The sequence below is a fragment of the Monodelphis domestica genome, chromosome 1 (genome assembly GCF_027887165.1).
Source record: "Monodelphis domestica isolate mMonDom1 chromosome 1, mMonDom1.pri, whole genome shotgun sequence".
NCBI lineage: Eukaryota > Metazoa > Chordata > Mammalia > Didelphimorphia > Didelphidae > Monodelphis > Monodelphis domestica.
In genome coordinates, this window is record NC_077227.1 from 399,274,771 (window position 1) to 399,298,968 (window position 24,198).

Here is a 24,198-nt window from a genome sequence, read left to right on the forward strand (position 1 = left end):
AAGAGATCCATCAGATGTGAGACAGTTTTCATCTGTTTCATAACAAAAATGAACTCAGTCACATTTTGTCATTGTCATTTTGGAAAATGTGCCATTCAGTTCTATATAACAAATATTTATTAAACACAAACTCTGCTTAACTTTTCTAGTTTCCGGGCATATATGACATAGACCTGGCCCTTTAGGAGCTTACAATCTAATGGAGGGTAGGAAGAAGAAACATACATATACCTACGGCATGGCATTGTAGATGGATTAGAGCTATGAGCTATGAAGACATAAATTCAGATCCTGCCTTTAATACTCAGTAGTCATGAGACTATGGATTAGTAAAATCACTTTCCCTCTCAAAACCCCATTTTCCACTCCTGTAAAAAAGGAATAATATCTGTGGTGTCTGCCTTACAGGGAAATTTTAAGGAAAAACCATAATAAATATAAAGTGATTTATTAGCTTTCAAGTATGAGAAAATTATTAATTATTACTATATGAGTAGCTATGACACAAGATTAGTACAAAGATATAAGCAAGTGACTTGACATGAATGAGGTTAGAAAAAGTAGCATCTGAACTGGACCTTAAAGAGAAGAGAGAAATCTAAGTAGATGAAGATAAGGAAAGGAGGGGGAACCATTCTAGGCACAATGGATGACATGAGCAAATTTCCAGATAAAAAAAAATGGTAGGACTAGACCAGATTATTGATTTTGTCCAGAATATACACTGCAAGAAGAGGAATAGTTGAAATGTTTGATAAGTTGATTAGAGCCAGATCGTGGAGAAGGGGGAAGGAAAAGATGGAACCGGCACCTTGAATGTCACATTCTCAAGAACTTGTACTTTGTTCAACAGGTAATAACAAGTCTCTGAAGGTTTTTGGGTAGAGAGAGGGAGGATGTGATAAGAGTGGCTAATTAAAGAATTAATTAAAGAATACTAAGGCAGTTCAGCTATCAGAAGGGTGAATTGGATAGGACTTTCCCTAGGTAAAAAAAAAATGATCTGAAGATTATTAATTCAATCTATGTGAGAAGAGAAAAAGACTTTTACTAGGGTGGTCGCAGCCAAGAGTAGAAGAAAAGACAGTGTGGTAAATAATATTGCTCCATGCCCATATGGACTCTGTAAATAGAAAGGACCAACAGTCTTCATATTCTGAAGTCCACCACTTAAATTCTTGCATCTGTTTTAGCAACCTGTCTTTTTCTGCGGCCTCCATCCTCTCTGACAGATTACCCTGAAAAATTCCATTGGTGTGTCATCCCCTTCGGCTGCCTCAGAAAAATGTAGCACCGCTCTGTTGATTTCCAAGGTCAGCTTGAGCCAAGCTGCCCAAGCAATGGGAAAAAAAAATAAAAGCCAAGGACAAAGGGGAGAAACAGCCAGTGGGTGACAGTTTGCTTTGCATTCCTCTCTCTGAAACAGGCAGTAGCCGTGGGGAGTTGGCCCAGCCTACACTGACCATCCAGACCCATCCGTACAGGAGCTGTGAGCCGGTAGAAATGTCCTATCCTCGGGACCAGTTCCAACCTGCAATCCGAGTAGCAGACCTATTACAGCACATCACACAGATGAAGCGGGGTCAAGGCTATGGGTTCAAGGAGGAGTATGAGGTGAGAAATCAGAGGGGAAATGAGGAGGGGACCAGAGGAGGAAAGCTTCTTTTCTAGGTGTCAGGCAGGCAGAGGAGGCTCCTTTATCTACATTATCCATTCTAAGGAAAAGTCCTCTTTAGAGATGTTATGTTGTGTATGTAGAACATTCTGGATGTCACCCCAGACTTTGATAGTGAAGATGTCTTAAAGCAAAGACCACTAAGTTGGAAATAGAATTTAATCCAACCTAACCTGGGCTAAGTGGACCTTCGCGCTGTTTATTTGTTTATTTGTTTGCTTTTAAATGTTTTATTAATATTTTTTTAAAACATCTCTCCCTTCCCAGTGACCCCCAACTCCCACTCAACAGAACCTTGCCTTGCAACAAAGGAATATTCTTAAGCAAATCCATTCAACAGATTGGTCATATCTGACACTGTATGCTTCATTGAACACCTGTAGTATACCCCTTCTCTGCAAAGAAATAGGAGAAATGCTTCACCATCTGCTCTCTGATGTCATGATTACTCACTACATTGATCAAAGTTAACATGTTTTTCAGTGTTGTTTTCTTTATATGATTGCTTTGCCCTTTTTATTAAATAAGTATTTGCTAGAGACAACATGATACAATGGAAAGTGCCCTGAATTTGGAATCAGAGGCTCTGGGTTCAGAGCCTGGTTTTCTCACTGCTACCGGTGTGGCCTTGGGTAAGTCACATCATTCCTCCATACCCTCCTCTGGGAAATGAGGGGGTTAGCATAGGTGACCGTTGAAGGTCCTTCTGTGTGGACCTAGGAACCTAAGTAGAATGGTACGGATGGAGATGAGAGAACAACACTGTGTTAGGAGCCAAGAGTCACCTCAGTCCTGGTCCTACTCTGCTGCTAACTACAGAACTTTAGCCAAGCAATGTCCTTACTCTAGGCCTTAGCTTATGAAGAGTGAAAACTTAGTGACCATTCTATGCAACAACAGAAATTTTGTTTGAAGAATAACTTGTATATGTCCACCTCCAGAGAAAGAACTGATAAGTAGAAAAAAGCAAGGCATAGTTTTATATATGCATATATCTTTTGTCAAATGATGCCTTCTCTAGTGTGGGGAGAAGAGGGACAAAAGAAGGAGTTAATTGAGAATCTTAATATAACAAACAAATAAAATAAAATAAAAATAGGTGAGAAAGAACTCAAGCTACTCTTGCTATGGACCATTGAGGAGAAATGGAATTATGAACAAAGAGCCCATCTATCTAGTTACTAAAAAGAAAATAAAGAAAAGAAAAGAAGATGAGATAGACTAAGTGATCTTATTGATTTCCTTGAAAGCTAATGTCCTCAAACTAAGCAGCAGGAGGCTAGATTGAACCCAACACAAAGCCTGAATATTGCTTTTTAAATTTCTAATTTTTCCTTTTTTTGTTTTTCTGCTGCCTCTATTTCTGAATATACTCCTCCCCCCTGGCCAACAAGCCATTCTTTATAACAGAAAAAAGCAGGGGAGAGGAAAATTAAAAAAAAAAAAACAATTTAACAAAATTCACCAACACATCAAACAAGTCTAATGGTATATGCAATGTTGCACATTTATAATATCCCACTTCTTCAAAGAGGGGAGAACAAGTGGTACATTCTGAATATTGCTTTTTAAAATTCTTAATGCTAACACTTTCTTTGTATTTACCACAATTTCCTAAAAATTGCAGGGAAAAAAGCATTCTAGTTAATAAGACCATAATCTAATAAGATTTGACTGGAGGAAATTTAGTCCCTTCTAAAAGAATTCAGATGTCACCAACCATCCCTAATTCATATGTAAATATCACACATATTATGTATTCAGACACATGCATGAATGTGCCTTGAGTGGAATCTTGCACAGTTCACTTTATAGAATATCTCCAGTAAACATTATATTTTAATTTTAAAATACCCTTATAAATATGTGCAAATCAGCTCTCTGCTTTCTTTAAAGAAATGAGGGACTATGAATGTGAAAATGTTACAAATTATGTCAGAAGTTATCTTTGTGATGCTCAGTTTTATTTAATTGTTTTTCCTAATCACAAGGGAAAGCTACCTTGTAAGTGGGCTTACTAAAGAAAACTAATCCAATATCTACTAGAATATAAAAAACAAATGACATCAATAAAATTTAATAAATAAAATAAAATGTCCCTTTCAAAAGGAAGAGAGAAGAGTCTGTAAACTATGGGCTAGTGAGTATTACTTAAAATCCTGGCAAAATTCTAGGATATGATATTAAAGGGATAGTCAGTGACCACCTAGTAAAGGAATGGTAATTGCCAGGAGCCCACACAGTCTCAGCAAGATCTGGTCATGTCAACCTAACCTCAGTTCTATTTTTGACACAGATTTGTCAGATTGGTAGATCCGGGCAGTGATGTGATTTATCTAGATCTTAGCAAAGCATTTGACAAATTCTGTCCTCTTCTATTAAAAAAAAATGAAGAAATGCATGTTAATTAATAGTACAATTGGGTGGATCCCAAACCATTTGGGAGCTGGTCCCAAATAACCTCCATTGATTGTTAGAAGGTCAGAATAGAAGCTCTTTGGCAGAGCCCTCTTCCTCAAGGCTGAATTGGACTTTGTGATACTTGACATATCTACCAGTGACTTAGAGAAAGATGCAGATGGCATACTTATCCAAACTGTTGATAGCTCAAACCTAGGAAGAATAAACACGTTAAGTGATAGAGTCTGGATCCATCTTAATGAACTGGAATGCTAATCTAAATCTAATCAGATGAAATTTGATCAATGTCAAGTCTTATACTTGGATTCAAAAAATCAACTCCACAAATACAAAGTAGGAAATGTGCAGCTCAGCAGTTTGTTTGAAAAAGACCTTCATATTTCTAAGAAATACAAGCTCAGTGTTTCAAGAGTATTGTATACAGGCCAAAAAAGCTCATGGAATTTTAGACCACAAGACTAAGGAAGTGATAGACATATTCTATTCTGCCCTGCCCAAATCACATATGGAATCCTGTGTTCATAATAAGTACCACAACAGGATGGGAAAGGAGCAGCAGCAGATCATGCCCCATAAGGACTGGTTGAAGGGGCTAAGGATTTTTATCCTGGAGTGAGCAAACAATCAAGAATTTCTTAAGTGCTTGCTGTGTGCCAGGACTGTTCTTTGTGCCAAGTACTGGACATACAAATACAAGCAAAAAGAAATACAGCCATTACCCTTTAAAAAGCTTATATTCAGAAACAGGTAGGTAGTTCAGTGGATAGAGAACAAGGCCTACAGATGTGAAGTCCTGACCTAAAATCTGGCTTCAGATACTTCCTAGCTATATGAGACTGGGCAAGTCACAGTTATCCAATTACCTATTCTTCTTCTACCAATTACTGTTCTTCTACCTTAGAACCAATAGTGTCAATTCTAAGACAAAAGGTAAGAGTTTTTGTTTGTATGTGTGTTTTTTTAAAAGAAGCTTACATTCAAATGGGGGAAGACAACACACGAAAAGGGGTTGAAAAGTATGGGAAGAGAGTTAGGAGGGAAGAAGGTGCCATTGCATGGGCATAATGGCAAATACCAGAAAAGTGAAAAACATAGCAGTCGGGGGAATGAACAATTACTGTCCTGGGTTTGTTCCCAAAATGGAGGCCCCAGGAAGGTACTCATCAATAGGAAAAGGGGGCCAGTATGGTAGAGGGATCTGTCAGGATGAGAAGAAAGTTGAGACAAGGTAGTGAAGTCCAAAAGAATCAGAATCTATTAGGAAAAAAAAATGAAGCATGGCCAATCAGAGAAGAGAAGAGATAGGTCAAGCATCATAACTATCTTCAAGTCTTCATAGAACTGTCAGTTGGAATAAAGTTTAGACTCCATAAGACAGAACTAGTAATGTGTGTAAACATGCACATTTAAGGATGAGTTGAGAAGGGTGAAAAAAAACTTCCTAACAATTAGAGTTATCCAAAAATGGGGCAGGTTATTTGGGAAGCTAGTGAGTTTCTCCTTCACTATAAATGCTCAACTAAAGACTGGATGGTCACAATCCATTTATATATGGACTGGATTTTTGCCAACCCAAGAGGAAATTTTTCTTCAGGTCATATTAGACTTCCTCTAAGATCTATTTTGAATCTAAATTCAACTAAATTTAACTGAACAAACACTGTCCTTTTGTATATAAGACAGCTGAGTACATAGACCAATGCCAGGTCTAGAATCAGGAAGATTTGTCTTCCTAAGTTCAAATTTGACCTTAGACACTTAATAGGTGTGTGACCTTGGGCAAGTCACTTGGCTATGTTTGCTTCCACTTCCTCATCTGTAAAATGAACTGGAGAAGAAAATGGCAAACAACTCTATTATCCCTGCCAAGAAAACACCAAATGAGGTCATAAAGAGTATTCATATATTCATTCAGTATTCTTCTGCCTCTTTGTCTGTCCCCACCTCATACATGAAATAACATACCAGTGATAGGGTACCTTTTAGAGACCAGGTGCTATGCCCCACCCTCTAACCAAATGCCAGGCACCCCCCACTTCCTCCTTACCCCACACAGGGTAGGAAGTGCTCCCATTGAGCTGCTGGGTGGAGGGGTGGGTGAAGTGAGAAATGTCCTCAGTGAGTGTAGAGAGGGGGAGAGAAGGGGCCAAGCACTCTGCTCCCCTCCAGCTCTGCTGCCTGTGAGCCTCCCACATTGCCCCTTGTGCAGTCCCACTGGCTGCTGGGCAAAAGAGTGGAGGATGTGAAAAATGTTGTCAGGCACAATGGAGAGAGGGAGGGAAGCAGCTCCCCCCAAGTCCCTCTGCCTTTCTAGTAATAAATTGGGGGTAAGCCTTGTTCTCACACAGAACACTCTGAATGCCATCTTTGGCACATGTTCACCATCACAGAATTATACCTTCATCTTTGCCTCTGATCCTATGAAATCATAGAATCCTTTTGGGGCCCAGTCTACTAGTCACAAAATGATGGACTAGTAGAAAGTCACAGCTAAAAGGGAACCTAAAGATCAACTTCACCAATCAAAATAGGATATCCAGTGAGGTGCCTAAGGGCACACTGCAATATAGTAGCAAATTTAGGATTAGAACTCAGGTTTCCTGATTCCTAAGCTAGTGTACCTACCTGCTCTACTATTACAAGAAAACATTAGCTTTTGTGGCCAAAAAAGCAGCAAGAGAGGTGACAGAGGGTCTCCAAAGTAGAGTGCATGAAGAGTAAGGAATAAAAAATGGGAGCTGATGAAGGCAATGAGGAAGGAGCTTTATGATCAAGGAATAAGGAGTGAGAATTGGTAATGAGGCAAACTCGATTCCAGGCAGTCTATAATTGTAATGAATGAAACAAGTATGGCAGAGTGGCCACAAGGTAATATGTTATTACAGCTCCATTAAAACTATTTAAAGAGGCCAGGAATAGCTGTGAGAAATATGATGTAACTTAATGAAGGGAAAACATTTGCTCATTTTTCAGTACTGGAAAAGCATGTTCAGTGGTTAAGGTTATAGAAGCAGCCATCTTCTTTAATCATCCTTCAGAATCATATTGGTGCACTAGGACACTTATGTTGACTAGAAAGGGAAAATGATCAATAGCTGAGCTGGAAAAGACCTTAGCAATGATATAGCTAACAACCTCATTTTACATATGGGTAAACTGAGAACCAGAGTAGTGAAATGACTAGTGCAGACCCATACAATGAATTGGAAGAGGACCTTCAGACCAGAACTGAGATTTTCTGGTTTTTGAGTCATGCTGCCAGCCATGCTACATGTTGTGCCTTTATAGGAATAAACACTTAGCATGACCCATAATCATCCTTTGTGTGATCCCTAGTTAATCAAGTGATGCATCTTTCTGTCTTCTCACTTTGTCTTCCATGTAAATGGTAGGGTTACTGAATTTCAGGACTAGAAGGGACTTTAGTCTTACTTCTTCATTTTACAGATGATTAACCCAAGACCTAGAGAGGGAAATTTATTTGTCTGAGAGTCACAAATGAAATTAGATTCACAATCAGTGGTAGAACTTCCTCCTACTGACTCCAAATCTACTGCTCTTTTCACTTCATTAGAAGTTCTTCACCTGGGATTCACAGACTCCCAAGATCTCTGTCCTGGTATAAGACTTTGGAGAAATATCTCCTCACTGAGTGAATCTCGCACTGAACAGGAGGATGATGTAGGTGAAGATGTTCTAGACCTGGAATTAGGTTGACTAGGATTCAAATCCTGACTCAGATACTTCCTATCTAGGCAAGTAACTTAATCTCTCTCGTCTTTAGTTTCCTTGTCTATAAAATAAGGTTAGACTAGTGGGCAATTAATGTCACTTCTAAATATAATCTGATTAATCACTGTTAATGAGAAGAAAATATCCATTTTTTATTAACAGCAAAAAAGGAAATCACAGAGCTTACAAATTCAGCAAGGAAGAGAGTAGAGCAGAAGGTGAAGAGAGCCTTCATTCCATCCATCCATGTCTTAAGGGGGGAGAGGGAAAGTTATAAATTAAAGGAAAGTTGGAGTAGTCAGATAGCTAGGAGGAAGACTACCAGGATCATGGAAGCCAAGCCATGAAAAAGTATCTAGCCGCAATATTTTTAATCGCTCCAGAGACAAAAAGAAAACAAAAACCTTAAGGCTGATTGAAGATTGCCATAGGGAGCAATGTAAAAGTCACTGGTTGAGGGGTGGATAGGTGTTGTATTAGATACAATGCCAGCCCTAGAATCCAAAAAGATCTGAGTTCAAATCCTATCTAAGACACTTCCATGCTGTGTGACCCTGAGCAAGTCACTTAACCCCCATTGCCTAGCCCTTACTGCTATTTAGTATTGATTCTAAGATGGAAGGTAAGGGAATTTTTTGTTTTTGTTTTTAAGTCATTGATAACATTCAGAGAGATCTGTTTCAATAGAGTGGTAGGATTGGAAACTTAACTGTAGAACATTGACAAGCAACTCCAGAGTGAGGAAGTATGAGAACCACAAGAATAGACAACCAAACTGAGTGAAATAGGGAAACCTGGTCTTTTTTTTTTTTTTTAAGAGAATACCACTCTAGTTGTTTAAAAGTAAAAGGAAGGAGAGATACTTGAAGACAGTGTGAAATGGTAGGATTGAGTGTTGTAGATGATAATTCTGAAAGTAGAGTTTGACATCTATAAGATAGGTGAAGAACCAGTTGTTCAGAGATGCTACTTTCCAGGATCCTGTGATGCCTACCTGAAGCACTTGGGTAGGGAGAAGCTGATTACTCTAAACACCAAGAATCTGGACAGTGGATGCAGTGAAGAGTTCAGGGAAAGAATTTGGGTCAATAAATGGCTCTTGATGTTCCCAAGGGCCTGGCTGAAATCACATTCAGCACAAGTTAGCCCATCTACACATATTATGTGCCAGAAATGTGATAAGTCCTGGCAGTACAAAGGAAGGCTAAACCAGTTCCTACTTTGAAGGAGCTCACATTTTAATGGAAGAGGCAAAATGTAAATTATAAGGTATATGCAAGATATATACAGAGTAGATGGAAGTAGCAAGTGGGAGGACCAAGCAAGATCTTCTGCAGAAAGTAATATTTGAGCTTAATCTTGACAGAAGTCAGGAAAGCTAAGAAGTGGAATTAAGGGGGAACAGCCAGTGCAAAGGCATGGAGATGAGAAATGGAATGTTGTATTCTAGGTACTGCCAATGGGACTAGATTATAAAGTATGTAGAGGAAAGTGTAAAGATGTTAGAAAAGGTATGACTAAGTGGTACAGTGCATATAGAGCTAGACCTGATTGGGAGGACTTGGGTTCTAATCTGTCCTCAGACCCTTCCTAACTAACCATGTGACCCTGGGCAAATCATTTTACCCCCATTGCCTGTCCTTCTATCTTAAAGTTATTACTAGGACTGAAAGTAAGGGTTTTATATATACATATATATTTTATATAAAAATACCTTTTTATATATAATGTATGTATATGTATGCATTATATATAAAATATATCATGTATTATACATTATATATATTCTACATTACATTATATGTAATAGTGTATATGTGTATATATATATACACACATACATACATATATATATATATATATATTAGAAAAATTGGAAGGAACCATTTTTGAATACTTTTAATAATCAAACAGAAGACCTTATATTTGACCCTAAAGGCAATAGGGAACCACTGGAGTTTATTAAATTGAGGAGGTGACATGATAAGACCTAGGCTTCAGAAAAATCACTTTAGAGGCTACATGGAGGATGATTAGAGTGGGGTGAAAATCGAGGCAGGGATATCAATGAGAAGGCCATGGTAAGGAGTAATAAGCCATGAATTATGATAGTAACTATATGAATGAAGAGAAGGTGATATATTCTACCCTCACAAGATGAAAGATATTGAAAAGGAGAATCACTGATATTTGGCAATGGGATGGATTTGAATAATGGGTGAGAAGATTTGAGGTGACATTGGGGTGATGAACCTAAGTGCTTGGGAGAATAGATGGCAGGACCCTCAATAGCCATAGGAAATTTGTAAATTGGTGAAGCAGTGGAGAGAGAAATAATGATGAATTCTGCTCTGGACATGTTAAAATGCCCAGGAGACATCCAGTTCATCCAGTGTAGAAGGTTCAAAGGGCAGTTAATGTTCAGGAAACAGACTAAACTGGGATGTATAGATCTGGGAATCATCTGCATACAGATGCAAATTGAATTTATAGGAACTGATTAGATCACCAGTCAAGATAATATAGAGGAAGAAGAGAAGCGAATCCAGGACTAAGCCTTGGAAGACACTTTTGGTAACTAAGATATGGTTGAAAGACAAACAAGAAACTGAGGAGTCCAATAAAGAGAAGAGAGTAGTGTCACAAAAATCCTGAGAAGAGAGAATATACACCAGCACCAAAGCCCTACCCAAAATGAAAAAGGATAAAGTGCAGGGAGAAGATGCACTGATCATCTCATGGTTGTTGATGCTTCGTCTAATGCTTCTAGCTCCCAAAGCCTGGGATCAGAGAGTTAGCGATCTCAAGCTGATATGATCCTTTGTGTTCATCTAGCCTAGTGTTGGCAAAGGTTTTTAAGTTTGCATGCCCAAATTGTAACTTCAAGCTGTCTGTGAGCCCCTATATTACCCCAGAGAGCAGAAGGAGGAAGGGCTCACTTTGGGCAGCTGGACAGAGGGGCTGGGCATGCAAAAAATGTCCTTGGGCACTGGGAAAAGGGGTAATGGAGCAGCTCTCCCAGTGTCCGTTCTGCATGTGTGCCAATATATTGCCAACATTGATCTGCCATGTTACAGAGAATGATCTGCCATGTTACTGAGACCCAGGGAGGTTGAATGATGGAGCCAATAGAAAAAAGCCAAGATTTGAACAAAACTCCTCTGTACCTTGATGAAATCCCAGCAGTGGCCTAAAGGCTGTACTAAATGGCAGAGGATAAGGTGCCCTGAGAAGATAAGAGACTTTGCATATAGAGGAGGTACTCTGCCTTAGTTTCCTCATCTGTCAAATGAGCTGGAGAAGGAAATGGCAAACCATTCTATTCTCTCTGAGAAGAATACCCCAAATGGAGTCTAGAAGAGCCAGGCTCAACTGAGCAACAACAAGCAGTGTCTAGATGCAGACACAAACCCATCCTCAGTGACATACACTTATGTCCTACATGAATGCATTTGTCCCCTGGAGGATTATTTTCTACTTTTTCTTAGCAAAGCTCATCAGTCATATCCTGTTTAGTGATATGATACCAAGGAATGTTTTCTCTCCCCATGAGTCTTAGAGCAGTCATCTACTCCTAGCTACTGTGGGTGCTTTTTTTAACCCTGTCCCCATGGGCTGCTCTGTAGTATGGGATCCTGATGCCCATCAGGTTTATTATTTTAATATTTCAAAATTTGTTAGAGTTTGAAGGAGCTTTAAAGTTCATCTAATGCAACCCCTTCATTTCACACAGAGGACAGAGGTGACACCTAGAGAAAAACTGAAGTAATTTGCCTAGGGTCACACATTCAGATAGTGATAGAAGATCAGGATCCTTGGGGAGGAGGGTTTGGGAAGGAAATACCTCATTTACAACAACCCTATTGGAAAGTGCTATTACTATCTTCATTTTACAGCTGAGGAAACTAAGGCAGATAGAGGTTAAGTAATTTGCCCAGGGTCACTTAGTTAGTTAAGTATCCAAGACCAGATTTGAACCTAAATTCTTCCAGAGTCTTCCTGACTGCAGGCCAAGCATTCAGTTTAGTGTCACCCAGCTGCCTAGCTGCTAGTCCAGTGGTGTTACAACCAGATAGAAACAGATTCCTTCAGGCCACCTGCTGACTTCAAAAACCACAAATTAATGTTATCTATGTTATATTGCAACTTTATTTTATTATTAAACCTTTCCCAGTGAAATTTTAATTTGGTTCGTATTGTAGTGGTGGAGGTTGCTAATTTGGCATTAGATCCTAGACCAACTTTCTCTTTTAACAGATGAAGAAATTGAAGCCTGGAGATGTGAAGTGACTTGTCTAAGACCAAATAGGGATCATCAGAAGCTGGATTTCCTCAAACTCCAGAGCAAAACTAATTTCCTACGCCATACTTCCTTTCTACCATGTATACAGGAGTTAAGACTGAAGGGGCTGATCAGGAAGATTATGGTACAATGGGGAAATGCCCTGGATTGAGAGCTGGAAAGCTGAAATTCTAATCTATAATTAGTTGTGGTTCCTTGGGAAATCCTTTCCCCTCTCTGGGCAAGTTTGTCTACTTCAAAATTAAGAAGCTGTCCTATATTCTTCTGAAATCTCCTTCTGCCCTAAATTTAAGGCAGATGTGCTGGTTTACAGAAAGTCTATTGTTAAATTTTGAGTGAGGTCATTTACATTTCAGAAGTTAGCACTCCTTACAAATCTGGACTTGATTCCTTGTTTTGTTGATTTTTTTTAGACTTATTTAGTCTTTTTTGGTCATGATCCCATTTGAGATTTTCTTAGCAAATATCTCATTTCTTTCTGCAGCTCATTTTACAGATGAGGAAACTGAGGCAAACAGGATTAAGTGACTTGCCTTGAATCATATATCTAGTATGTGCCTGAGGTCAGATTTGAACTCAGAAATTTGTGACTCTAGGCCTAGTGTACACTCCACTGTGCCACATAGCTACCCTGTCTAGATTTAAGAAAGGGTTAATAATGCAGATTAAAATTTTAAAATGTAAGTATGCATACAAGAAAGCTTGTTTGTCAGTCATTTGCCAGCACACTTTTCATTACTCCATAAACAGTATTTGAGCCCAGTAGGAGTGTAGTAAAAGGTTCAAAATGAAGTTATTTCCAGACAGGATGTCTGGTGACTATAGGCATCATCATCATTATCATTTAGAAACAATAGGGGGCAGTGAGGTGGCTCAGTGGATTGAGAGCCAGGCCTAAAGATGGGAGGTCCTGGGTTCAAATTTGGTCTCAGACACTTCCTAGCTGTGTGACCCTGGGCAAGTCACAACCCCAATTGCCTAGCCCTTATCACTTTTCTACCTTGAAACCTATACACAGTATTGACTCTAAGATGGAAAGTGAGGGTTTTAAAAAAAATTAAAAATAACTTGAATTTATATTGCATTTTGAGGTTTGCAAAGTGTTTCACATCCATACTTTCATTTGAGGCTCCTAATGTGGAAAGGAAACAAGACTGACAGTTAGTGGGGGAAGGGGCAACTAGGAGTGACAGCTACAAACCTCCCTTATCCCCCTGTTCTTCATATCCTCCCCATCTTTCCCAATAAATATCACAATAACAACCCTGCCTAAATTCTAGACATCATACAAATCTTCCTTCCAGATAGCTAATTAATATGTTCTTCCATTAGCCCAAGTATTGATGATACTAAAGCAGGCCTTTTAACTCCTGGGGACTGCAGGTCTTGAACCTTTGTCCAGATAGGGATGAGGTTCTCTCACCCACCCACAGTTACAGTCCTAAGGAAGCAGCCCCCTTCCAGGGTTTATTTCTGCCATTCCCTGGCAGATTCCACCCTCAGGCCTACAGCTGACAAGATGATCTCCTTTTCTCATCAAATATTTTAGGCCTGAGGCTATTTATTCAAGGAAAGTTTGCTTTCAGATGTAATGTAGATAAGCTTGCCTGCTCCTCTGTGAGGAAGCTAGAACAGACTTGGGAGTTTCAGAAGACTTTCACCTCATTTTACTGAGAAAGAAAATGAGGCCAGAAGGGATTAAGTGACTTGTTCAAGGTAGCCAAGAATGGATTTGAACCCAGATCTCTGGAGCCCAAATTCAGCTTTCTTTTAGCTTCCCCATAGATTCCTTCTAAGATTATAGAACAGGCTTTCTTTTCTTAGACTATTTATAATCATCATAACACATTCTCTTGTGCCTAATTGTGGGGCTTGGGGGAAAGGAGGCACTTATAAATACTTTATAATATTAGAAAAATTATATAGAAAATATATAGAAAAATTATAGAACTTAATTGAAGAGATCTAAGATTTCATTAATGTGGATCCTTTCTCTACCATGCATATGATCTCTTTGAGTTGGACAGAGAGAGAGAAGAAGGAAGGAAGGAAGGAAGGAAGGAAGGAAGGAAGGAAGGAAGGAAGGAAGGAAGGAAGGAAGGAAGGAAGGAAGGAAGAAAGAAAGAAAGAAAGAAAGAAAGAAAGAAAGAAAGAAAGAAAGAAAGAAAGAAAGAAAGAAAGAAAGAAAGAAAGAAAGAAAGAAAGAAAGAAAGAAAGAAAGAAAGAAAGAAAGAAAGAAAGAAAGAAAGAAAGAAAGAAAGAAAGAAAGAAAGAAAGAGAAACAAAGAATGGAGGGAGGGAAGAGAGAGGGAGAGAGTGGGAGAGGGAGAGGGAGGAGGAGAAGGAGGGAGGAAGGCAGGAAAAAGGGAGGGGTTTAGGGTAGTGTTCAGATGGAGACCCACATTCCATCACAAGGCTTACATTCAGCATACTTCCATCTTGGTTGGACCTGTCAGAGCATACACATAGCAGTCACAGCTTTTGAGAACCCAAAGGCAATATCTATGTTGTGATAATGAATTCAATAATAGAAGATTTCAAGGAAAATTATGAAATCAAAGACAGTATTACCTCTTAATAAACGAAGGATACAAGAAAGTACTGATTTTAAGGACATCAAGCTGAGAACTGCTGCAATAGACCTACAGACTTGTTTACTTGTTTATGCCATTAGAGTTGATGTGAAGAGAATGAGTGCAGTAGAGGACCCTGTCCTGGGACTTATCTGCTAATTGTCAGAAGCCTTGTTTTGTGGCTATCATCCTTATTGCTTCATCCAGGGTTTGAGATCTATGGATAATAACTGGGACCTTTGAAGACCCTCAGTCACCAATGCATTGGGGTTTCTAAACAACTAAACCTGGGTACAAGGTACCATCCTAGAAATGAGATAACAAGAAAACATAGGATGGTCCTCGTCTTCAAGGAGCCAATATTTTACTGGAGAGGTAGAAACATTTACACAGATAAGTATACACAAATTCTTAAAGGACCTGTGACTTTTTTTTAATTTGATTTTTTTTCAGTTAACAAAAATCTATTTTTCCATCCCCTCCATTTCCCTCTCATAGAAAAAAAAAAAGACCTTGTAAACAAACAAGTATGGTCAAGCACAACAAAGTCCTGCATTGTCCATGTGAGCAACTCCTTCTTTGAGAACTCTTTCCATTGCGGGGGATTTCAGTCTGTTTGTGACCTAGTAGATAAGTCTTAGAGAGTTGCCTGAGGCACATAGAAAGTAAGAATACACAGCTACCCCACATAGTTCCTACAGAAAAGTATAAGATAATTTGAGAAGAGAGAGGGCACTAGCAACTGGGAAGGCTGATCAAGAGGTAGTAGGTGAGAGTAAACAGATTTAGGTCCTGGTAGTAGCTCTGCTACAAATTTACTTTGTGACCATAAGCAAGTTACTTCCCCTCCATATGCTTTCTTCTTCTATAAAATAAGGGGAGTTGATCTCCAAGGACTCTTCTGATTCTAACATTCCAGAAGTCTGATTTGATGAACTCATGGTGTCAACCTTTCTTCATAAGGACAAGGTGAGGGCCCAGTTGCCAGGACTTCTGCAATGATTCTTCTAGGACTAAAAGATTCCTCCTTTAAAAAATAAACAACAAAAACTGTTGGACAGCAGGAAACCCTTCCAACCTCAAAGACAAATTTAAAAATAGAACTCAGCACACAAAGGGTAAGAGAATGAAAAAGGAGAGAGAGATTGATAATGGATGAATATAATGAGATGGCAATTTTGGTTTCAAAAGAGTATGATTAGATTCCTAATGACTGTCACCATTCTCTGGTCAATCTACTGTAACCAGACACTAATGCAAAAATAATACCCCTCTTCCCTCTCACTTTGAAGATGGAAATGAGCTTCCCTTTCATACTTTCACCTTTTCATTTTTTTTGACTCAAAAGATTATCCTCTATTAGGTAGCAGCTCTTGGGAAAGGGAAATGGATGTGTGATCAAAGTCCAGCAATTACTAGATTATTACGTCTCACTTCTGGACATTTGAATTAGGATTCTACAAGTCTGCCTTTGTCAACAATGTTCGCAGGTGAGCCTGACATTGTTTCTGCTGGATCCCATTAGAGGGATATACCCATCTCTGGTTGTGAATGGCATGGATTGTTATGATGTCAGTCAGACATATCCTATTTATTATATCTCCCCATCTGGAGGGCTATGTTCTGAATGTTATATTTTAAGAAGAATTCTGACTAACAGGTGGGCAAGGAAAACAAGAAGGATGTGAAGCCATGGCTTGTGAAGAATGATTAAATACCTGAGATGTTTAGGATGAAATGACTTAAAGGGGACATATTCACTGAACTCAAATATCAGGGGATCTATAATGTGGAGGAAGACTATTTCATGTTCTCTAAGGTGAATAGTAGTTCCAGAGAGACAGATTTCATCTCAATATGAAGAACTACCTAACAACTTGAGCTTTCTAAGAAAGAAATTGGCTACCTGGAAAGGTACTGAGCATCCTGTCACTGGACATATCCATGTACACATTGGGTGGCTACTTCACTGGTTTGGATCCTGACTCTGGGTCTTTCTAGCTGTATCATTTCACTTTTCTGGATCTCTCTACATCTACAAAATGAGAAGGCTGGATCACACTTAATACCCCTTTAAGTTCTAAATCTTGTGATCCTTTGTCCTTCCTATTATACTTTATATTATACTTACCTATGAATGAATGAATGAAGCAAATATTTATTAAATGCTTACTTATTTCATGCACCTAACCTAGGTCCCTACTTTAGGGGAACTTATATTCTAATAGGGGAAGCAACACAGTGAGGGGAGTGGTAGCTAGAGAAGGTTGCTTTGTTTCAGTGAATCTCAGGGATAGTGATTTAGGGAGAGGGAGGCATGAAAGATGGCCAAAGTGAATTAGGTTAGGAATTTGGGGCCGGCTGAATATAGTGGGTTCTAAGTGACCAGGTGCAGGAATTCAAGCATGGTAGTGGCAAAGGTAGGGTGGCCTGTCCAGAAAATTGGGGAGTAGAAAAGAGTAAAGCATAAATCTATCCATATTCTATCCCCTTGGCTAATTGTGAACCCCTTGTGGGCAAGAACTGATTTTCATCTTTGCATCTCTCCTTAACTGAAAAGAAGTTTAGTTGAGAAGATCCCTGAGTCCCAACCAAACTCTGAGATTATATAACAATTTTTAAATTTATTTGGTCATTATTGTCTCACAAACAACCCTGGAGAGCCGTTCATGTCCAGGGTATGTACATGGCATGTTTACAGATCCATTAAATATTCTGTGTAGTATCAAAGTCCTCCTAAAAAATGCACTGGTGAGTGATATTCCTCCAAATGTTGGGACCTTTTCTGTGGATGTGTTGTGAGAAGGGGAAGGAGAACCCCACAGAACTGAGTGAATACCATAGGAGAGGTCAAGTGTAGTTTTCTCACTGGAAGCATATATTCTACCTTCAAGGACTGGAAATCTAGAGGTCTGGTGATGTTGCTAAAGAAATTATGGCATGCTAGCCACCTGCTTTTCTGCTTAGAGCAGGCAATGGAAGGGCACTGCTTCTGGGCAGGGTTTAAGAGAGTAGAGCAGCTTTGAGAGTCCAGTAGGAGAAACTCTGGGGTGGTTGGCTTGTTCATAATCCAAAGTCCTACGATTTATTCTGAAAGCAGACTTGTATGATATATGGAGCTGTAGATGTGGAGTCAGATGGCCTGGGTTTGAATCCTGGCACTGTCTTTTGACATTTGACATTTCCCCACATGTCCCCTTCCCATCTCACTTTCCTCATCTTTAAAATGAGGACTTTGGGAGTAGCTAGGGGGCTCAGTGGATTTAGAGCCAGGCCTAGGAATAGAAAGTCTGGGGGTCAAGTCTGGCCTCAGATACTTCCTAGCTATCTGACCCTAGGCAAGTCACTTAACCCCCATTGCCTAGCCCTTACTGCTCTTCTGCCTTAGAATCAATATAAAGTATTGATTCTAATACAGAAGTATGAAGTTAAAAAAATAAAATAAAACAGGGACTTTGGGCTAGATCTGTAAGATTCTTTGTGGCTAGAAATCTCATGATCCTTTGCTCTTTTGGCATTTTACTTTGTTTTGTACTTATCTGCCTTATAAGAAGAATCCCTCCTAAAAACTATGATTGCCTTTTGAGCTAGATTTTCCTTTTTTATATAGCAATACTTGGCAATAGTGAGTGTTTAATAAATGCTTATTAATTGATTGATTCATATTTGTATCCTCAGAATAGATATAATAGGACACTAATAAATGTGTATTGGAAAAATGAGTGAATGAATGAATGAACTCTATGAGCCTATCTCAAGCCTAAAATAGTCCTCTCAGGACCCAGCTAAGGATATAAAAATGGTATCCCTAATCCTGTCCTTGCTATAGGAGTTTGACCCGCAAGCCCAATTACTAACTAGAAAAACCCTTTACATCATCTCACCAAATGAAAACATCGGTCTTCCTATTGATTTTCTACTGCAGTACCCAGAGAACACATATTCTTTAATCATTTGGGGAATAGAGACTGAAAGCCATCACTCCTGTGGAAGGGAGGATATAATTCAGAACAAGAGCTCCAGGCTGCTTTCCTATGACACTCGCAGACATCATTCAGATGAGGGGAAATAGTTTCCGTTTCCTTTTACCAAGGGACCTTATGGGGTTTTCCCCTGAAAAGAAAAGGTCTCACTGTGTGCTCTGCCCCACTCCAGTTCCATTCCAATGTGATATGTATGACTTGACATCCCACAAAGCAACCATAACATTTATATAATGCTTTAAGGTTTGTGAAGAAAGTCACCCGCATTATTTCTCTGCTGTACCCCTTTGGACCTCTCTATGAGGTAGGTGTCCCTATTTTATAGATGAAATGGGAGCTCAGAGAGGTAAGAGTTGCACAGTTATTAAGTTTCTAAGGTAGGATTTGAATGCAAGTCTTCCTTTGTTTCAAGTCTAGCATTCTATCTAAGATGCCTTCATTTTTGTTACCTTTGCAGGGAGAAAACTAAAGTCTCCACCATGAGGCTTAGTTCCTAGATTCCACCAGTTATGCTGAGGAGTCACTCCCTGCCCTACTCATAGTGTTTCTGCCCCCTTTGAACACAGATGCAGTTCAGAACCTCTGAATTCTATACACATGCTCCTTACACATTTGCTTCATTAAAGAAAAAAAATTAAAAAAACTCTTACTTTCTGTCTTCAAATTGATTCTAAGGCAGAAGAGTGGTATGGGTTAAGCAGTTGGGGTTAACTGCCTCATCCAGGGTCACATAGCTAGGAAGTGTCTGAGGCCAGACTTGAACCCAGGTCTTCCTGACTCCAGACCTTGCACTCCATCCACAGTACCTCCACATTTGCTTCTTATTCAAAAAACTTGACTCAGTCAATGGACTTAAGAGGAAACAACCAGTTCTGATTCCCAAATTGTCAACCTGCAATGTTCATCCCACATCTCCAAGCCTAAGTGAATTTCAATTGGACTTTATGTCTTTTGGCCTTAACACATGATGAGCAAGGGGTTCCCTGTGAATAAAGCCCTCAGGGGTTGGGAGCAGTACGGGCAGGAGGAGAACCATGGGGAAGAGGGCTGAACTTTCCAATAACCTGAAACTCAGCTCTATTTTTTTCTCCAGACCTTTTTTGACCACAAATTATATAGCATATTGTATTTGCTATGATAGAAAAAGACAATGTTTACATGACTCTGTTCCCCTGGATAGAAGCCTCCAAATATAGCTGATGGAGACCTGAAGAGAGAAAAGAGATACAATAAGGAGGATGGTTATAATTATTATAACAATAATAATAGCTGGTATTTTTATAGCTCTTTAAAATTTGCAAAATGTCATACACATAATATCTCATTTGAACTTGAGTTTATTTCCTTTATTGCTTTAACCCAGCAGTCACGGCTCTCTACTGCTTGTTTTTAAAAAACTGTATCTGTTTAAAAACCAGACTGTGACCAAAAACTGTCTTTGGTTAACAGAGGAGAAAATGAAATTCTATAAAGTTCTATGCAAGGCTCTAGGTGAATCTGATCTTTCATCTGCTTCCTGAAAATCTGGTTGAGTTTGAAGGTGTTTTCCTAAAAATCAGACTGAGAAGGGACAGCAAGTTGACTCAGCAGATAGAGAGCCAGGCCTACAGACCAGAGGTCCTAGGTTTAAATTTGACCTCAGACACTTCCTAGCTGTGTGACCCTAGGCAAGTCTCTAAACCCTGTTGCCTGACTGTTACCTCTCTTCTACCTTGGAACTGATGTACAATGTTAATTCTTTTTTTCTTTTTCTGGGCTATACACATGTTTTCATGCAAAGCCCACTTCCTCATTGGTCATTATTGTAAGAGCACACTCATACAAAACCAAAACCCCCAAATAAAACCATAGATACACTGATGTGAAGATAGCAGGCTTTGATCTGTATTCCACTCCAACAATTCCTTCTCTGGATTGCATTCCCATCATGAGTCCTTCAGAATTGGCCCAAATCATTGCAAAACAATATTGATTCTAAAATGAAAGGTAAAGATTTTTTTAAAAAATCAGACTGAAAGCAAACATTCTGACCAGAGGAGACAGATGTCCCCCAGGCAGTGTGGTATAAGGAAGGTGACATAAGAGGATGTGGATTCAAATCATACTTGAACTTGTCATTTAGTCTCTCTGAACTTCAGTTGACCTCAAGTACATAATAGAGTATGAGTACAGTTCTGCCCACAGCTACAGACTCAATATAGGCCATATGAAGGAAGGAATGATAAAGCATTTATTAGGTACTTCCTCTGGGCTAGTCATTGTGCTAAGTGTTCAATATGCAAATCCAGACAAGCAAAATAATCTCTGCACTGTATTGACTTTATATTCTATTGGAGTTAGACAATACCTAAAGGGGATTTAGGCGAAAGTTCACATATTAGAGTCCTAGATTCCAGAGAAGGGGGGATGAAAAAAATGAGGACAATATGGCATTATCTCAAGTGATACTTTATGTACAACCCAGAGACTTATAGTCCCTTAATGAATCATATTGAGGAAAATTCTGGACTGATTGTCAAGAGACACAAGTTCTACTCAGGGTTGTGCTGGTAAACGTTTAACCAATGACTCAGGAAAAAAAAAAAGTATGTATGACACACTTTTATTTGCATTATTAACCTTTCCTTGATCACTCCCTTAAGCCTAGACAATCAACAAAACAATAAATCAAGCCCTGATGTGTAGCACTTGCCAATTTCTGTGGTATAAGTGCTTACACTGAAAATTCAACAATCAGCTTTCAAGAGCTATTCCAAACTAGATCTAGTAAACCCTGGTACTAGTCCAGGGTCTCAGTGCCATCCATCTGAGGCCAGCTTTTCCTGACACTTCTTTGAAAGCTCACCTGGAAGGTAGTCATCACGAAAGAGTTCTGTGGAGGATACACTCCAAGGATGCCTTGGTTTATACCATTGTTGTCCAGGTCCTGGGGGTAGGTATGGTAGGTATGGAAGGTTAATATAAGTAGTTGATGCAAAATGCAGCCTCAGCGGAGTCAGGTGTCATTATAGCTGGCTTGAGGCATACTGTAATTAAAGTAGAAACAGGAAAATATCATCACTTCCATCTCTGGTGTTCCTAACATGTTTAACTATAAAAAGGGAAGAGCAGAGAGTTTAGAATAAAAATGGAACTCGAGACCCAGTTCAAGTCCTTTATTTATATATGGGGAAACTGAGGTCCAGAAAGAACAGAAGGCTTCACTTCCTTAGGGACAAATATCAAAGACCAAATTGTTCATTCATTTATAAATTAATCAAGCATGTATTAAGTATTTCATGTTTCAAATAGTCTGCTAGGCTTTGGGAGAAGCAACCCCCCCCCCAAAAAAAATACTGTTTTTGCCTTCAAAAAGCTATTGTTTCAGGCTTGACTCATCAGGATGAAACCAAATCAAGAAAAGCAACAGCAAAAATGCTCCTTCCAAGTGTCCAAAGCTTGTCATTCCCACTCCCAGCCAGCTGGCTTCTAAGACTCAGAGAGGAAACATGTATGCATTTGGGATATTCATCATTTCTTTAGACAGTTGGTATATTAGGGAAATCCCAAACCGGTTGTCAAGAGACATGAATTCTAGTATTGACTTTATCACCTTGAGCAAGTCAGTTCCCTTCTCTGGGCCTCATTCCCATCCATAAAATGGGGGAAAGTTTGGACAAAAGGCTCTTCCATTCTCTAAATTGCTTGGACTATTCTGCACCAGGGCTATTTATATCTTTTTTTCAAGGAGCCTATCCCCAAAGCAGGCTGTTGTTTTGATTAAATCACTCTGCTGAGTTCCTCAGAATCCTTATCTCTCTGCCTGTTGGGGTTGTTTCACCTGGAAGAAATCTTTTCCCTACACATGCCTCTCTTTCTTCTTCTAACTCTCTCTCCTGTTGCTTTCTAGGCATTACCTGAGGGGCAGACGGCATCTTGGGACACAGCCAAAGAAGATGAAAACCGCAATAAGAATCGATATGGGAACATCATCTCCTGTAGGTGCAAAGGTGGATGCTTCTCTCTGGGTTTAGGAGCACATTTTCTCTGGTGACCTGTATCTTTGTGCCTGATGTGGTTTATCTTGGTATGGTAGAAAAAAGCATTGGCTCAGGAGTCAAGGACTTAGGTCCAAATCCTGCCTCTGATATTACATGTATGACTTTAAGTTGCTTAGTCTCAGTTTCCTCAACATTGAATAATAGATTAGATTAGATGACTTTTGAGCTCTCCTCTAGGTCTATATCTATGATCTTATGATGATAAAGGATCTTGAAGTTGCATCACCTGAGGACCAGTTGACGAATCATGATTCTGGAAACACATTCCTTATGTTTTTTTTTTTTTTAATAAGTTCATCTTATAAGCAGTTATCAAAGTCCACTTGGTGCAGAATCTCTATTTACCATCAGCACGCAAAGCTTCATATTTTGATCCTTACTTCATCCTACTTTGTGCCATCAGAATCTTGACAATTATGGTACATATACACATCCTGACATTCTGATTTCCTTATCTGGTGCTGATCCTTACTTGATGACTTTGAAATGCGACCTCTGACTTGACCAGGATCCTGTGGATCACCTGTATTCTAACCATAACTCAAGGGAAGAGGCAGGGAGAGAAGAACGATGTATTGGCCAGATGAATTGACACCACATAAGTTTTCCCAGCCTCCTTCATGGAGAACAGTCAGTCTAACCATATGGGCAAAGGTGGAAATGACCTACATGGGATCAGTGCCATTCATACACAATATCCTATAGAAGAAGTCCTCTCTTTTCCAGAAAGAAATGGAAGATAATTGTAAAAACAAAATCATAATACATCCTTAAACGAGAAAGGTTACCAGCATGGAATAAAATGTTTATAGGAGAATTTCAGGGAATATGTCCATTATTTTAGTAACAGAAATAAGGGAGAGAAAAGAAAGGAATTTTGAGGGATTAAGGTATGGTTTAAAGTACATTAAAGTAGGTTCTATACTAACTAGATGAGTGACTTTAGGAAACTTTCTGGGCCATAGTTTGCTTGTATATAAAATTAGAAGTTTGGACAGATGATCTTTAAGGATCCTCCCAGCACACTAATTGAAAACTAACATAACATTTTAAAGTTGGCAAAGCACTTTTTTCCCCTACTACCTCATTCAATCCTTCTCCATTACCACGAGAGGCAGATGCTCTTTTTATCTTCCTTTTATATATCTAAGGAAGCTGAGAAGGAAAGAATTTCAATGATCTACCCAAGCTCTTATAAAGGGTTTGAGGGACAGAAACCCAGGCATCCCTCCTCTAGGTTCATAAGATCCTTTAGATCTAATCTGATCCGGAAGCAGTAGTAGCAGAGGCCTATTCACATAGCAAGTCATTAACTTCCAAATCATTCCCCTACCCCTCAGAGAACATGACAAAGTATAGAAATTCAAAATTCAAATATTCCATAAGAAACAGTGTTACTTCAAGTCTTCCTGAACCAGTTTTTAATTCAATCTTTCTTTCCCACTTTATAGCATTCTACTCCTTTCTCTCC

At 39.1% G+C, this 24,198-nt stretch overlaps 1 protein-coding gene across 14 annotated transcripts in view; it reads left to right on the plus strand.

The window, feature by feature from the left end:
- The window catches only part of PTPRT (protein tyrosine phosphatase receptor type T), a 1,347,533-nt gene that overhangs the window by 1,242,575 nt on the left and 80,760 nt on the right, over positions 1 to 24,198 (plus strand). For 8 of the 14 annotated variants that reach the window (XM_007474314.3, XM_007474317.3, XM_007474315.3 and 5 more), the window contains 2 exons: positions 1,427 to 1,614; positions 22,577 to 22,676. In XM_007474314.3, coding sequence (XP_007474376.2) covers positions 1,427 to 1,614; positions 22,577 to 22,676 — 288 coding nt within the window. The remainder of the gene's footprint in view (positions 1 to 1,426; positions 1,615 to 22,576; positions 22,677 to 24,198) is intronic. The other 6 variants (XM_007474316.3, XM_056811866.1, XM_056811863.1 and 3 more) reach the window with 1 other exon arrangement.